This window comes from Protomyctophum bolini, assembly GCF_963924005.1.
Source record: "Protomyctophum bolini genome assembly, chromosome: 17".
Classification (NCBI taxonomy): domain Eukaryota; kingdom Metazoa; phylum Chordata; class Actinopteri; order Myctophiformes; family Myctophidae; genus Protomyctophum; species Protomyctophum bolini.
The window spans coordinates 28,609,941-28,626,871 of record NC_137878.1 but is presented as its reverse complement, the minus strand read 5'-3'; the positions used below and the strand labels follow the sequence as shown (position 1 = coordinate 28,626,871).

The window sequence follows — 16,931 nt, the reverse complement described above, 5'->3', positions numbered from 1 at the left end:
TAAGCCCATATTCAAAACGAATTGCCTGCTTATTACATCTGCCTCTTCGAAAGCTGACTGACGAGGCCACACAATGTATGACTTCCCATGTGAATGACATTGCCTTTTCTTATTATGTCAGAACGTATTTAAATTGTATGAACCCTAGTTATTTACCGACCTAGAGTTCATCCAGCCTGGGAAGTTTTCCTTTAAATACAATTACATCCAGGAGAAATGGTGGAGGTGGCCATCGCAAGCTGCTTAGAACTTTTATAAAATGAAAACTAGTGTTATTATGGCACATGGGACGGTTTAATTTATGGTTTTCTGTAATATATTAAATATTTTTATTTATATTTTAATGAAGTCAATTATGCGTTGGTCAAGCCTTTTTCAAATGATTTATTTACATTGTCTTGTGTCCTCACTACACAGGAAAATCATGTTGGACCAAGTGTTCTGGTTCCGAACAGCAAGTGTGAGACATGATATCTAGTATTCCATAATGACTAAATATTTTGACAGCATTGAGAGGTTCATGTTGAGTCAAATATGACAATACTATACTCTCACAGCTCAGTGAAACGTGAGGAGAAAAACATTTAAAAGAAAATGAAATGGAAAAAATAAAACAGACATGACATTTAAAAAAAAAAGTTTTTGGCATTGAAAAAAAAAAAGTTTAAAATCTAAAGCATAACCCCATAAATATTGCATGGTCAAATGTCCATTGCCATGGCATAGTTTACACGAAAGACTGACATGCAGACACAAAAGTATAACTAGTAAACATCAAATGCTAATAGAGGAAAAACAGGGAGGCAAAGCCCCATGATTATTTGAAAACGATGTAAAGATTGCATATAGTCTCTGAACTTTATAAAACGTAGGACAGCATCGACTTCGTCAAAGGACACAAATGATTCATTCAGAATTTCCCTTTGACTCATTTAGGTAGTACAACATTGAACTAAACAAAAATCAAACTTAGCATTAGATTGCCTGTGTATACACGGCATCATGAGGATATTGTGGACTTAATTTAACATACCACATTCAACAGACTGATTGTCTAAGCGAAACAAGCATTTCACAGCAAAAAAAAGCCATTTCCTTTTCAAAAGGCAACAGGGGGTTCCATTTCAAAGCAGACAACTATGATTGCTGAGCAATGATTAACCTAATTAACATAATATAGCTGACAATAAGCTTTGGCAGCACAAAGTATGAAGTAAAAAAAGAAAATGAAGTAAAATAACACTTCAGATAACATGATACTGACATAATGTTGATAATGTTAATGTATTTAACACATTTTTAAGTAGTTCCCTTAAAGATTATGTGTACAGATGAAGGTTAAAGGCACAATATAAATATGTACAGTCACGCAAGAGAAAGGAGAACAAATACACACAAAGAAAAAAAAAATACACATTCTTAATGGTCAAGCTGCATGTTTGTACTGTAAATGCAAAATCTTCCTCAGGCTCAGTATTGTTCAGTCAGTCTCACACAAACCAGGGATAGTTGACCCCCATCCAGCTTTCTTGACCAGTTACATCAGGTGAATCTAACCTCTTGAAATACAGTCACTGACCATTTGCACTAGCTAGAAATGTATTGCACAGTCATCCCTTGTGTTTACCAATGACATTTAATGACAAGGGCATAGGGTTTTTAAAAGTGACCGATGATGCCAGAATCTGTGTAAAATCCAGAGCTGTACGAGTTCCAGGTTACTTTGGGGTAGTAGCTGTCAAAGAACAACGAAGAGAATATCCCCAAGTGCCTCTCTATTGCAAATTATAATTAACCAACTACTGCCTCATCCATAATTGATTGTGCAACAGGTCACACCATGGAAAATAGCACATCTATGAGATTGTAGATCTGCTATTTTCAATCTGCGACACCGGTGCACAGCAAAGTATAAATAACTAAGGCATAATGGACCACACTTATAATTTACCCTGCCATTATAAAGTTGTTGTTCATGCGAGAGTGAGGTCTAGTAACTGACCGAATGGTGTTTTAAAAGTTATTTGGATACAAGAACATTGGAAGGGGTTGGGTTAAAAAGAACATCATGCTGGGGAAAAAAGAATACATTTAACAGTATTTGAAATATCAGATCTAAATGTACCTACTTATTTTTTCTGCAAGTGGACTACAGGTATTTGTTTCATCCCAATGAATCACAAGATCATTGGTGGTGTTAACATACCCAAATAGTTCAATGGACTCTACGCCATCTAATTAAACTATCCACCCTGACTATTTAAAACTAATGCGTTTTTGTGAATACTGTGATTATTTGTGATGCGAGAGATTTAAATAACATTTTGTTATTGTGGTCTATTCATATCTTCCTTATTCTAATGCTCTATTATCCAACAACTGTAACCCAACCCCAAGAAATAATATTTTTTTTATTAATACAATTTGTGTGCAATTGTGTGATTAATTTGCATCCTAACCCTTTGTTTAAGCCTTATTCAATAGAAGAAATGAAAGACACTTTCTCCATCATACATACATAATACTCCTAGATTACTTTTTAAAAATTGTACCGTACCAGCTTTCAAAGTAACACCAGAGGATTTATACAGTTCAATGCTTTGGCTTGTCTAGTTATGTAGTTCGTAGACATATTTGACAACAGCCAATTGATCCTCAACATCCATGCACTTCACAGATGGTTCCTTCCAGTCCTCTGATCTAAAGCAGTGTTTCGCAAACGTTTTTATGTCATGGATCCCCAAATCCCCCAAAAATGTTGTGTGACTCCCATAAGCAAAGATTTGTGTTCTTAAAACTATTTTCATAATTCATTGAGTGTGTGCAGATGAGCTATTTTTGAATAGCCAAAGCTATTCCCCCCCACATTAAGGCCACAGCAGACTGTCGTTGCAACACAGTGGAGAGGTCAGGACAGCTGACTGGCTGATGGTCTGGTTTGGTCAGATCATGGGGTTGGGAGACTCATGGTTAATAAGAACACTATCAGTACCTTTAGTCAAGGAGTTGAACTAAACAAAAAAATATAGTTATGTGACTATGCTTAAAACAAAACAAGGAGAATCACTGATCTCAGCTCAGTAACTCAAAGGCAACATTGTACATCACTGCTTTCAAGCTGGGGAATGAGTGCAAACGAAACTAGGGGAAAAAAGGATTTTCGAGTTGTGACATTTCCTTCACTAAGGACTGTGAAGAAGAAAAGCGAAATAAAAAATAATAATAACAAAAACCAAAGAGTACAGAATGATCACCAGTCAGTTCCTTTGGTTGATTCTATTCTGACATCAACAGAGAGAAACCAGATGGACAATGACATCTTCTGGGACCTTGAGCTACACACATGTACGTATTAAAAATAAAAAAAGGACACAGAAAGATGAGGGAGAATGCAGACATAAAGGTGGGTTGTCTTTCCTTCCATGCCCCAGTCAGTGCCAGTTTTCAGCCTTAAAGAGGTTAGCTGCCGTAGAGGTGGGAGATTTCTGGGCATGAAAAGCTAATATAAACTGTACATCCAGTCTGCTTCCCACAATCACTACCGACCCAAAATGTCCCCCTCAGTACATTACCATCACACTGGGTATTCTTAAGAGGTCACCAGAGAGAGCAGGGATACGCTTGTGATGCGTGTGTGTGTGTGACTGTGATTGCAGGGCTTTGTAGGGGATTCTGAAGGCCTACTGTTACTCCACAAGCCAGTAGAGATAACTAAAATGTTATTTTCCCCTTTAGTGTGTTGGCATCCAGCCACCCCAATCTCCCTACTCCTTTACAAGAAATCCAGTTCCAGGGCTTGGTGTAGGGAAACCAGATCCCCATGGGTGGAGATCCGCCAGAAAGGCATATTGTGCTGTTAAGAAAAACCCAATATATTCAGCATAGAGTATTTTCCCAATACAGAGACAAATGAGGCAAGCCATCTATGCTTCTGGGTCTGTGTGTGTTGTCTGGAGCAAATCTCACAAACCGCTGAACGATAGATCTTCACATATTGTGCAAATGAACAGAAGCTTAACTAGTAGGCACTTTCCCAAAGCAATTGACAATTTAAAATAAATAATTAAATAATTATACTGTATACGCGATAACATATTTTATTTCAGTTCACTTTTTTTTCATCGGATATCGATGATTTATTTTTCTTTGAGAAACTAAAAAAGGGATCCAGAATAATTCTAAATCGATAAAACTGTATTTCTTTTATAGATAGAAACTTGTACTATACTTCATAATACAACTTTTTTACACGCATAAAGTAGGTAGGTAGCAAATAGCTAAACCAACATTTAAAACGTTCCTTCACAGAGAAGCTGAGATTTGACTGTTTGTAGCGGTCGACAGTACTTGTGCGCTGGCCTACTAGTGTGCAACAAGCAAGTAGGCACTCGACAGAGTGCAGTTCTAGTTAAGACTTTTTTTTTCTTTTCTTACCTGTTTTGCTGCAAATTCCTCATCTCGTCCGTCTCCTATCACCACATAGGTCACTTTCTTCCCAAAGCGAGAGACGATCCGCTCAAAGCAGCTTTCTTTCCCTATTTGAATGAGATCAACAGGCAGAAATTAGACATAAATGAACCGCCAATTCTAAACGGATGTGTAGATTACAGGCACTGTAAAGCCACATTTACACGATAACGATCAGAACAGAAAACAACATTGTGCTGTTACGTTCTCACTTTTTATTCTGCGTTTACACAGAGACGCCAAAGTGATGAAAGTTGAAACGCTGTAGTGTGCATGCCAGGTAGCATGGTGATGGTGAGATGCGCTGCCACATAGACCAGTCACACATGCCTAGAACCTACTTCCTTATCATAAGCTGTTAATTTACACCAATGTAATAGCCTAGGTTTTCCGTTTCCCCCGTATTGCATTTTACTGGAGATTTAAGGCGGAGAGCTTTCAAATATTTCGACTCTGGAAGAGGGTTTCACTTTGTTGTGGTTTCAACACCTGACAATGCAGTTGCTGTCTAAACAGCCCCTAAGACATGACAAGGATTCATAATTTGATCCATTTGTTTTGTTTGTGTGTCAAATCTACCTATCTTGGTGGCGCTGTATATGTTCTCGATGGGGAAGACCTCTCCCAGGCCATAGAGTAGCACCTTGGCCAGGGCTGGAACCAGCTGAGTGGTCGTCACCAGGACATTCATACACTTGCCCCTGTCAGCAGTCAGAAAATAAAAAGAATTTAGTTGGTGTTGTGACGGACAACCACACACACACACACACACACACACACACACACACACACACACACACACACACACACACACACACACACACACACACACACACACACACACACACACACACACACACACACACACACACACACACACACACGCACACGCACACACACAACATTCAATGAGTCAGTCGGTGTGACATTGGTGTGTGAATGCGGGAAGTGAGGACGCTGGCGTCGACTGTGCCACTTCACAACCCAATGTATGAATGAATGAATGGACCAATGTATAGCACTTGGAAAAGTGCTATCAAAATGCAATCCATTATTATTAAAGTAATGTATATTATTCAGTGGTGCTGGATTGATAAACAACATGGGGGGGATGAAGATGACTTAAAGGAAAATGAAGATGACTACCGTACATAGAAGACATGAAATATTTGTTTATAAAATAGAGCGACATGAAATATTCGTTTATAAAATAGAGCTTGAAGAGAGAAGCTACTTCAGTAGTGCAGAGTTAAAATGAGATGGAGCTTTTGCAACCGAGTGTGGAGTTGTAAAGTTACCTTGAATTATTTGCTCAGCTGAAGCACGCCTTTCTAATTCTAAACATTAATTGCGTAATGTCGTCACTTTGCAATGGTGTGTGTAAATATCCTACATGGGTGAGATCGCTGCTTAACTTAAACGCTTAAAATGATTTGGAAAAATTACTTGCTTTGGCTCATTCATTTTCAACTACTTCCTCTCCGTTTATACGTAGCAGCTGCACGATGGAGTTGTTTCTATGCAAAGTGGGTACTTCTCTTCTATTGTTCTGTAGAAGACAGCTCTGTTTCATCTGGTGGTGTTGTGGCATTCAGTGTGAAATTCACAGTCAGGGACAGAGCAGACAGCAAGTGTTCAAAGGGGCCAATAAACAAATTGTGTGTAGTTACAATGGGGGTAGCTAGACTGATTCATATGTGTCAATAATGACACAATAACCCACCCCTGTGCTGACCTGGACTGGATGAGCAGCAGGGATTTGAGTGCTGTGCTGAGCCAGGTGTCTGTCACGTTCTCTATTTCTGACTGTAGCCGCAGGAGAAGTTCCCTCTTCATAGGACTCAACAGACCTGGGGATCAGCGTGCATTTAGAATATCAGCCAGCAGATGGCACAGGAGGACAGCCTAAATACATCAACAGCTGAAGCATTAATTAACATCAGAGATAGTGGGTAATTAAGAATAAAAGTTGCTGCATTTAGGGATTATACTACTGTTTGGCAAATTAGTCAACATTTCAGAGTCCAGCCTAAGGTGTTTCCAGAAAGCATCACTCAACTCAAGTGATCCAAATGATGAAGCAATCTCACCTCCGACATTCCCTTTGTATCCATTGTAGATCTCTTTTAGCCGCCGGTAGCGAAAGGCCAATTTGCGCATCCACTCCACACCTCCCTGTACTCCTGTTGTGGCAGTTTGCCCTCCACCGCTGGGGCCATTGAAGCCATCCGCCAAGAAGTTATAATTACTAAGGAGGGTTAACAATGTGGAAACAGGTTTGTGTGTAAAATTTGAAAAATAAATCATGATAAAGCATAAGATTTATTGTATTGACAGTTTGTTTAACCACTTAAGCCCTAGCTGACAGTTTTTACATCAACACCAAATGTCTTGGCCAAAAATACCAGCTCACAATGCGAACATAGGACATCTACAAGCACAGTGCTTGTAGATCTGATCTTTTCACAGAATGTTCGCCAAATAGAGACGATAATATCGTCTCTATTTGGCGAACATTCTGTGATAAACCATATTATGGTTTATGTGATTAGCCTGGCAGAGTAATGACAAAAGAGGCCCTTACCTCAGGTCCTGTCCATTGTCATCAGAGGCCACATCCTCCACATGGACCTGATCACACTCCTTGGGAGGAAAAAATATTTTTTATATAATTTTTATGTAATATATTTACACACATCGGTTTGTTCATTAACAGGGGTTTCCCCGTCTCTCAAGGACTTTGTCAGGTGGCTTGGCAATTTCATCCAATCAAGAGAGAGTACCCTTTTATCAGCTACAATTTTATAGCGTTACTTCCAGTTTAAATATTGTTTGCTTATTTATTCGTGTCATCATCAGTTATTCCTTTTTTGCAGTATTCTGAAGCAGGGTACAACTCACTGTACCTCTAAGTCATTGAAGAACAAGTGGGTGTCTGCCAGCTCAAAGATCAATTCTTCCATTTGCAAGCCCAAATTCAGTACAGTGGCTGGATCCTGGGCAAATAAAAACAACATACATTCTTCACATAAATGGCACCCACGTTTGACATTTTATGGCGTTATGATGGAGTTGATGGAATTATTCATGGTAGGTACAAACCTTGCCAAACTTTTGAGCAAAGGAACCAGTAAGCAGTGAGTGGAAAATAATGATGGTCTCATCCAGATCCCATAGAAATATCCGCTACAAAATGGAAGTAAATAAAAACTTAATTTCATGTGGAAAATAATATATTTTTGTTGCATTTTCCTTCCATACTATTATTTTATTCCATCGATTATTATAGACAAAAGTAAAACGCAGCTAAAATAATATTAAGCTACTGATTTTGTACCAATCAGTCCTGATAATTGATATAAACACACATTTGTATTTGGCCAACATTGACCCACGTATCCAGGTAAGTTTGGGAACGTAGTAATGCTAAAACAAAGTCTAAAAAAATTAATCTATTAATTTGAAAATTGTATAGTTTTATGTACAATATGTAGCCAAAGGCAGTGATGTCTTTTCCATTACAGATAACACAATCACCTCCAGGTCACTGTCTGTAGCCGGGGAACTATCCGACTTCTTGGCCTTGCCCTTGGCTTTTCCAACAGAGTTCCTGCCTGTAGCCTCATCCTGGTCTCTGGCACCGGTGGGAAGGGCTACACCCGTAGGCAGGGCAACGCCTGTTGGGAGGTTCTCATGCGGAGGCACATCTACGGTTGAAATTAACATGTTGGCCATTAATCCTGGACTAATTAAAAAAGAAATAAAGATACGCACTTGAAAAACAAACCTGATACTAAATAAAATAAAAATAAATAAAGTCAATACAAGGCTTTAAGATGGGGTGCCGTGATCCCCCCCCCCCCCCCATCAGGTACTATGATTATACTAGGAAGGTTTCTTTCAAAAAGTGTACAGGAAGCGTTAAAATTATGTTTTTATACAGTTCATTAAGTATATGGTTTTCACCGTAGCACCACCCACGTGAACTTAAGCCTCGCCCACTGCCGTGTGTTGTTGCAACCATAGGTCGCAGTTTACTTTGAAAACCTGCATTTACGCCTAGTGACATCACGCCTCCATATATGGTCGCCCCTCGTGACATCACGCCTCCATATATGGTCACGCCTCATGACATCACGCCTCCATCTCCATATATGGAGCTGACCTGTTCTGACATTCCATATGCTGATCCTTCCCCACCCGTACTTCCTCTTCGATGTCTCCCTTTTGACCGATACCTGTCCATTCAAACTCTAGACAACCCGCCCCAAAGTTATTAGGGCAGCTGCGCTCGGAAGCCGGTGAAAGAGTTCTCAACAGGCCTGCTGCCACCCTTAGATCTCCATATATGGAGCTGACCTGTTCTGACATTCCATTGTTGATCTGACCTCATCAAACCCTGTACACTTAAGACATGCTCCATATATGGCCAGACCTCATCAATGCCCTATACACTCAAGAGGCGCTAAAAAAATCATGGCACTCCATCTTTTAGAATATTTCGACCAACATGTCACATGCCATCTTAAATGAGGAAGATGTCTTGCATGCGAGAAATAAGCACAATGCCAAGTACCTGTAGTGTTAGGGAGACTGGCTGAGGCTGTGTTCTCTGATTTGACTGCTGGATACCCAGCCACTCCCACACTGGCACCATGGCCATCACTATTGGGCAGACCAGCGGGTGCATAGCTGGGAGGAGGCGCATAGTACTGAGGGAACTGATTCTGTCCTAGAGAGTTATAGTTGCTAAATTCCTACAAATGGAAAGAAAGATAAACATATATGGGGACGGTAAAACGATGAGCAGAGGGACAAAGAATGATTTATTTATTTCACTGAATAAAATCCAGCCGTATCTGATTTTGAGGACACTTGCCTGGTGTGCCACAGTGGCTGAGCCAGTGGTGGCAGCCGTAGCCGACGGGATGTTGGTGTATACACTGGACGTTGTGAAACTAGAACCTGGAGACAGAAAACAAAACATTAAAGCGACAGATGCTTCCGGATGAAAACAATTATATACGCCAATTACGCATGCAGCTTGACACCAGGACATTTGAAGTGGCTTAACGAAAGAAGAAGAGAGCTGTGCCCCTGCAGAACCAGCAGTCCATTTGGGTCACTGTCCGGTTAAAGTATGTGGAAAGCACACAGCTAGATATTGTGAGACAGGGTGAGGATGCCGCTTGCCTTGGCTGGGGTATGAGTAGTGGAGTTGGCCTGTCTGGGTTGAGGTATATGCGGAGCTGAAGCTGAGAAACCCAGGCTGGCCAACAGAGGGCGCCTCAGGCAACCCTGTCTCTGTCTTTATGCCAGGCCACATAGCACCTGAAGATGAACAGAGCAACAGAAGCAGAAAAAGAAAAGGAAAATGGGAACAAAGAGAAGGAGCAGAGAGTGAAAGTAAGTTAGATGTAGGCAACAGGTTGTCTTTGTGTGCATGTGTGTTTGTCAGGAAAAAATTAACAGCGCCAAAGCATGTTGAAGCCTAATAAAGCAAAGTCAGAGGCGCAGTGCTGGTTTTAGTGAGCATACAATGTTAAGCAGGACTGTGAGGGAAGAAAGGGGGGAACAAACCAAACGGTGGAAGGCCATAGGTCTGGCCCGTTTGAGGGAAGGCAGAGTACACGGTGGATTGGACCAGAGGAGGGAAAGCCACCTGGCTGGTATAGGCTGTCACAGCTGGGCTGAAATAACGAGAGAGAATAAAGGACCTGTAAGGTTAACTGCAGCAAAGTTTATGTCACCAATGCAGGAGTACAAGTAATTCCGTTCAGAGGTGCACACGCACGCGGTGCACACAGTTCTAACAGCTGTGTAAAATTGGGATAGCAACCAAAATTAAATACATTTATATCACATTTGTGCAAAATACTCACTTGCTTCCTTGGTACATCTGTGAGGTATATTCAGAGGCAGCCGTTGCATCTGGCTCTTTGCAGGTCACAACTTCAATGAAATAACAACACATGATAGTTCAAAGAAGAGGTTAATTTTATCACAGTATTGTTTTGAAAACGAATGCCCAGTTCTCTTCATACCAGAATGTGTGTAGGAGTTCATGGTGTCACCACATGCTTGAGGCACTGCTTCTCTCTCTGGCCCGGCTTGCCGTTGCTGCTCTGTAAATCATGAGCAAACTGTCAACATCCTCATGAAGGGAAGGGCTCTATTAAAGTCAAGTCAAAGTCATACGACGAAGGAGACTTCCCACATTTGTCCACTTACCTCCATCCAGGGGGCCAGAAGACAAGGCAGAGTAAGAACTGTCCTGCTCTGCTGAGCCAAGGAGGACAGGTGGACTCCCATCTTCACCTAAACCACTTTAAACAAGAACAAATTACAAATGTCATGTGTGTGATTGGGATACCAGATTGTAATTTTATAAATGAAACCTTTCCAACGCTCTTTTATTTGTAAATCTGTGTATCCTCCATCGAATCTCTAATTAATTACACCAACAAAGCAGGCACAGCCTTGCGGATGTAATAGCTGGTGAGTCAAGCGAGCAAATGTACAGTACATTCACAATCAGCGCAAACACAGTTAAGGTCCTTACAGACTGATGCAATTTTATGCTGTCTTTTCACCATTTCCCCCAAAAACACAACACAGATTCCAATATATGACATTATTAAATTATATTAATATTGAACTCACTGCTGAATCATTTAAATTTTTAGTTTTACTGGTAAAAGTAGATGGTAAGACCCCCTTCCCCTCACTGACGCTCTTAAAGAGACAGAGACAGGCAGACTCTATGCCCATGGATTAGCGCTAGCGCCCTTTAAAAATCATACTTGTGTGAAGTGAGTGGCGCTCTTATCATCATACATCATCACATTGCGGGCCGGTAAATCACTTTTGGCATCCCCACTTTTCTGTTTAACTTTTTAAGCCCTCAGCCAATCAAATCATCACTATCGGACGGGTACACACAAACACTCGGAAAAATATAAATGTCCATGGGTGTAATGCAGGAGAACTTTAATCCCTGGATACAGTAATTACAAGGGTCTGGATAATCAATAAAGGACTAAGACGTAAAAACACAATCCAGATATGATCTATCCATCCCTAGCTCAGATAAACCAGAAAGATGCTAAAACAATACATGTAGACACTTTCAAACTGACGACAATAACAGTTAATCCACCAACTCACATGTACTTTGGGTCTGCTACTCTACTCTACTAAATGAGAAAGCTTTGTTTGTTTAGCCTGTTTAGTCAAGTACTTACCATTGTGGTGAGATCAATTATACTGTGAGAAATAATCTTGGGCTTCTCTTTCCATGAACCTTTCTATTGTTGACTAGCATACTAAATTGGTTGATTATAGCTAACTCAGTTAGTCTATGCTAATTACAAGATAGAAATTAACAAACTAACAGCCGGACGGACGGATGTGTACAAGGGTTTTGTCCAACTTTAGCATTTGGATGAAAAGGTAAGGATGCGGGCAATAAAAAAGGGGTAGAACTGACAAATACAACATTGTTGTGCCTGAGGGCTTGTTTCATGCACAGAAGACTGACCTTGGCTCTTTCTTCTGTGAAACAGTCAACTCAAGCCTGGCCTTCTTTACCTGCAAAAAATAAAGACATTCACATACTTAAAAAAATAATCATCATGTAGGATAATATTGACAATGCTCAGTCACTTGTTGTTGTGTTAATGTTCTTAACTAAAAACTTTCAAGATTTTAGCATTTTATTAAATATTGGTCAACATCAGTAATCGTTGGTCTCACTCTCCAAAATCAGGATCAAATCCATCAGGCAGGCTCTAATGACAGGAATTGAACTGAGTGCACTCACCGGCATCTCGGTCAGCTCTTGCGAGTCCTCCATCTCTGCAGCAGAGCGACCTGACACGTCTGCACGTTTAGCCTACTCTTTGTATCTGGGAAGGTTTTTTGGACCCTGATCCACACAAACAGTCAAAAACACATATGAGTTGGACAGTGGCTCACTGCTTTATGTAGTCTTTGTGACCTGCTAGTACACCACACCCCTCCCCTTCATCCTCAATTCCCCATACACTAGCATCAATAAGTGTATCCGCTTGGGCACTTCCTGTTATCACATGCCGGTGGGTGATCAGTGGCGAGACAGCATGTGGGGCACGTGTGGCACTGACATTGCGCCCCGCCCCCTACCAGTACGAACCACCACTAGTGTGATTACTGTTGGATTAAGGCAGCATAGCCTCCTTACATGACCTAACCTAAATTCAGAGAATTATATTCTCCTGCATTAGGTGTTCCAAGTACAAGCTCTTGTATCAATAAGTACTCTGGGGGATAAGATCTAACGTCATTCATGCCTCTGCTGGCCTTTTACTGACAACGGAAAAGATAGGTATAACATTTATATAACTGCCATAATGCGAGAAAACCCTGAAAATAGGTCAGACACGACATTCAAAAGCATCCTAATGTCAAGCACTTGTTAATGGTTCGTTCACAAATCACACGTGCCATCAACAGCATCCCACATTTTCAAAGCAGATGTCAGCTTATGCAAGTTCTATATTAATGATCCCAAAAGCACGTTGACATTCAGAGGAAAATAAGGCCACCTTGTCCTTTCCAATTAGCCTCTATAATTACTATAGTTAGATCATATATAAAGCAATTATTCTCCAAAACAGTAAGCACTCTCAGACAACAATACATTTAATAATCCTACTATTTCAAATGAACACAATTAACGCATTTTAATGGCATGATAATTGGGACATTTGAGACACTTGTCGTGAGAATCTCACAAAATAAACGCTCCTGGTGTGTAAGGACCTTATTACAACTATTGCCCAGTGGCATAGCAGGGGCTGTGCAGTCATTACACTTAACACTGGGGCCTGTGCCCCCTGCCTGCAGACTGCAGTATGATGGGTGAAGAACGGGTCCTTTGCGAGTGAATACGTTTTCTGCCTCCAAAGTTTAAAGAAGTTACTTTGAACTAATATTGAACTACATTCTCCGGCTGCAATTTGCTAGAATAACCTAAAAAACACAAAGTCAACACACTGTTTTGGTAAAATAGTCAGATAACAAAAGTATGTTTATTCTACATAAGCTATACAATCTATACAGACTTAAAAATGACTCAATTAATAAAAAAAAACGTTGTTATATGCATACATTGATGATTGCTAATGTTGTCTAATGTCAAGTCTCTAATTCATCATGTGACGACCGCCGACGGTGTCTGTCAGTGCGCATTTATAAACTGTATACTTTACTGCGCATGTACCTACTACCTACTGTGTTTTCGTTTGAAGGTAACGGCCAACAATTTAGTGTTTTAAACGTCTATGGTTTTAAAATCGTTTTTAATCATATGCGTGATATTTGTGAGGTCCACAACTCCACATGTACAATCTGTGTGTGATTCAAAATAGTGTACACTCTGGGGTGGGGTGGCTGGGGGACCATCACAATCCCAAATACTAAATAAATGGAGCCCACTGTTAACCATGCTATGCCACAGGCTTTACACACAATGATAACTGATTAGCATAGGTTTGGTGAGTATTTTGGCGGTCTAGAAAATCATATGTACATATGAGGTAGCCTTTTCTGCAAAGAAAAGATAACCAGACTATATTGCACCACTTTGTTATAATGCTTGGTGCCATGGCTGCCTGGTTGAATTCCTTAACTTATTGATTTACCTTATTACAACATTTTAAAGGCTGAATTTAGAGTGCAAGACTAGCAGTCAGACTCTATCTTAGTTATTCATAGTGGGACAGCTATTAATCCAGTTCTAAAATGACCCTGGAAGAGGCAGGATCGCAATTTATAGGTCCAAACTGGCACGGGAGATAGTGGCGTACAAAAATTAATTAGGCCTGGCTAAACCACTAAAGCAGGAGCCTCAAGCATTCATTACATTTAACATCACTGCATTGTTTTTGTTTTCCACAATTTTTTTTATCCCACATTTTTGCAACCCTTTTTTTCACCCAGTGTCAATTATCTAATGTAATCCTGGGAGCTACACTTCCTCTTACAACCTGAGAGGGCAGCGGACTGACCTCATGCTTCCTTCTAAGCATGATGAGTCCAAGCCGCTTCTTTTCACCTGACAGGTGACGTAGCACGTGGAAGGAACACGTTATTCTGACCAGTTCCTTTCCCCTCCATCAGGTGCCCCGGCAGGCCAGGGGGAGGTAGTTTAGACTAGAGACCAGGATTACTTTACTGCATGTTTTTTTTGTGAGGGTACCTGCCCTAGGGGACACGGGGAGAACATGAAAACTCCACACATCACTGGCATTGTTATCATGTGCACAGACATGTCATCATATTACTGTAATTGTTGCACAACTTTGCCTGCTGTATATGTATTATGTAGTGCAGTTACTGTATGCACAATATTGCATTAATCACATTTTTACGAAACCTACTCATTGAGTGGTTTAAGCTTGTATGTTGTCTCTAGTCTACTCTAGTCTCTATACTGCTAGTCGGGAATGTATTGCTATGCAATGTTGCTACTGCTACTGAAAGTACAGTTCAATACAATACAAGCCTACAAGGTCTGCTAAGAGGATTTAAAACCCAAGAAAGCCAATTGGCTTGTTTCCATTGGGGTCCTTCATATTAAATCCATCAGAACAATTCATCCAGACCAGTACAGTATTGTGTTGGTGACAGACACTAGTAGATAAACTTAAAACTTCTTCACTCAAACTCACACTAATAAGGCCTCGCTTATGATTCTGCAGGTAAATCATACTTCTGAGACTCATTTTTTTTTACTTTGTGTGCCCGGATCCTTTTTATCTAAGTGTAGTGCTTTATTGGGTCGTCCACTCAGTTAACAGTTTTTGTATCAAGTTGTGGTTGAAATATACTGTAATTCTTCAAACTGTTAATACATACTTCAATCAATCAAACCGAAGAACAGAAATTACACTAGTGCATTGCAGTCGGAGTCCGTGTTTGTATTCATATATTAATATACAGACAGCACGTGCGGGCTGCATTTGAACACACTGCATTGATCTACCCCGACCACCTTGTGTGTGTAAACAACTGCAATGCTTCTACCTGGCCCACCTAGTTTGTAAATCATGCTGAAGCAGAACGCGGCCAAGGACGGTAAACCGTATCGTCTGAAGGTGAGCTACAACAACTCTATAGACAGACTACTTCCTGGAATGCTATGTGCACATTGTGCAGCTAGCCATGATATTGCAAGCCTGGGTATTCTCCTGAATCTGAGACGGGACCACATCACTAGCCAACATACATACATAAGTCAAGACAGAGACCAAACGGAGTATAATAATAGGTTTTATCTCTGCTCGAGGACGGGAAATTATTAATGTGTTCCAGAAAACACAGCAAGCTAACGTTAGCCTAATAGCCAGGGACGGTAACATTACCTATCTCGCGTTTCAAATGATATAAAAGAAAGCCCTTATATTTATTATCCTGGCATGTACAGGGCTTTTACACGGCAAACTTCCACGCGTATACGGTCTGCAGCCAACGCATCACTGTAAATGATCAAATGATAAACGAACAATTGAACCATATAGACTGTTTTTTTTAGGCTCCAGATAATAGTCCGGACCGGTTTAAGCAGGGATCGAGTGAAATGGCCCCACATTCACTGCAGCACTAACTAACTACAGCCTACACTCTATCGTACATGCATGCATTTATGAATTGCAAAAGCTTACCATTGAGGAGGTAAATGTGCTATATTTAACGTTTAAATTAAACGTCTTCACTTGAATATTCCACACTGTTAAGCTTTGTCTGTTGTTAGGGACCACTATTTTGCAGGAAGTTTTGATGCTCACGCAACTGCGCAAACGCAAAACGTCCATTCATGCGAATCCCTCCTTTCCTTGCGTTAGTCACTCAGTAGCATAACAAAAAATCTATTATATTAATTTATAATAAATTAGACATGGATGTCGACTAGGATTATTGTATTAAATTATTATTGGCCTATTATGCGATTATAATTCACTAAATCATTCAGGTCAAAAATATGATCATGTAAAAGCTATTGTCTTACGAATTTAAATATAAGTTCAACTAATGCATGTCATTTTAATTTTAATTTATTTACAATTATTTTTCTTAATTATTCATTTCTTGGTAAGGAATTTATTCCCAGATTGAAACATTTTCTGATAATATTCCTTGCTCTCAGGATAGGAACTAGCTAGGTCTCATAGTAAGTGCTCAGTACGTTCGCAACAAATACACTCACTCACTTTTAGGCCAATGCTTCCCTCTAGTGGTGACTCGGAGAACTGACACCCTCAATCTCTTGATAGCTTGTATTGATGTCAGGCGGATTAATAGGGCTGCCTACACATTCATATATTTAGGAAGTATGACAAAACTATTATAAAAGTCAAATTTAAATTCCTCAAACATATCCAGTTTCAATTTAGATTGTAGGAAAATGTTGCAGATTTATTATG

At 40.2% G+C, this 16,931-nt stretch overlaps 1 protein-coding gene across 5 annotated transcripts; it reads right to left on the bottom strand.

The window, feature by feature from the left end:
• Window positions 1-370: 370 nt before the first annotated feature.
• eya3 (EYA transcriptional coactivator and phosphatase 3) lies at window positions 371-16,287 on the bottom strand. 5 transcript variants are annotated; one of them, XM_080786911.1, is made up of 19 exons: window positions 16,173-16,287; window positions 12,290-12,394; window positions 12,008-12,057; window positions 10,699-10,793; window positions 10,512-10,592; window positions 10,350-10,419; window positions 10,048-10,157; window positions 9,661-9,798; window positions 9,347-9,432; window positions 9,044-9,224; window positions 8,005-8,174; window positions 7,570-7,653; window positions 7,374-7,463; window positions 7,052-7,110; window positions 6,558-6,715; window positions 6,191-6,317; window positions 5,047-5,168; window positions 4,435-4,535; window positions 371-3,853 (listed from the first exon to the last, which is right to left on the bottom strand). In XM_080786911.1, the coding sequence occupies exons 2-19, from the start codon at window positions 12,320-12,322 to the stop codon at window positions 3,773-3,775; spliced, it is 1,836 nt and encodes a 611-aa protein (XP_080643037.1). In that variant the 5' UTR covers window positions 12,323-12,394; window positions 16,173-16,287; the 3' UTR covers window positions 371-3,772. The 5 variants fall into 5 exon arrangements, with proteins under 5 accessions (XP_080643037.1, XP_080643038.1, XP_080643039.1 ...); XM_080786912.1 differs by having other exon boundaries at window positions 6,203-6,317; XM_080786913.1 differs by having other exon boundaries at window positions 6,558-6,676.
• Window positions 16,288-16,931: the final 644 nt, after the last annotated feature.

Bases quoted from the DNA above. Each gene is read 5' to 3' on its own strand.
- eya3 (XM_080786911.1), bottom strand. From the start codon at position 12,322: ATGGAGGACTCGCAAGAGCTGACCGAGATGCCG. The intron at 10,593-10,698 runs GTAAGTGGACAA...CATGATTTACAG, and splicing joins TTCTGGCCCCCTGGATGGAG to AGCAGCAACGGCAAGCCGGG. The intron at 7,464-7,569 runs GTTTGTACCTAC...TTATTTGCCCAG, and splicing joins TTGCTCAAAAGTTTGGCAAG to GATCCAGCCACTGTACTGAA.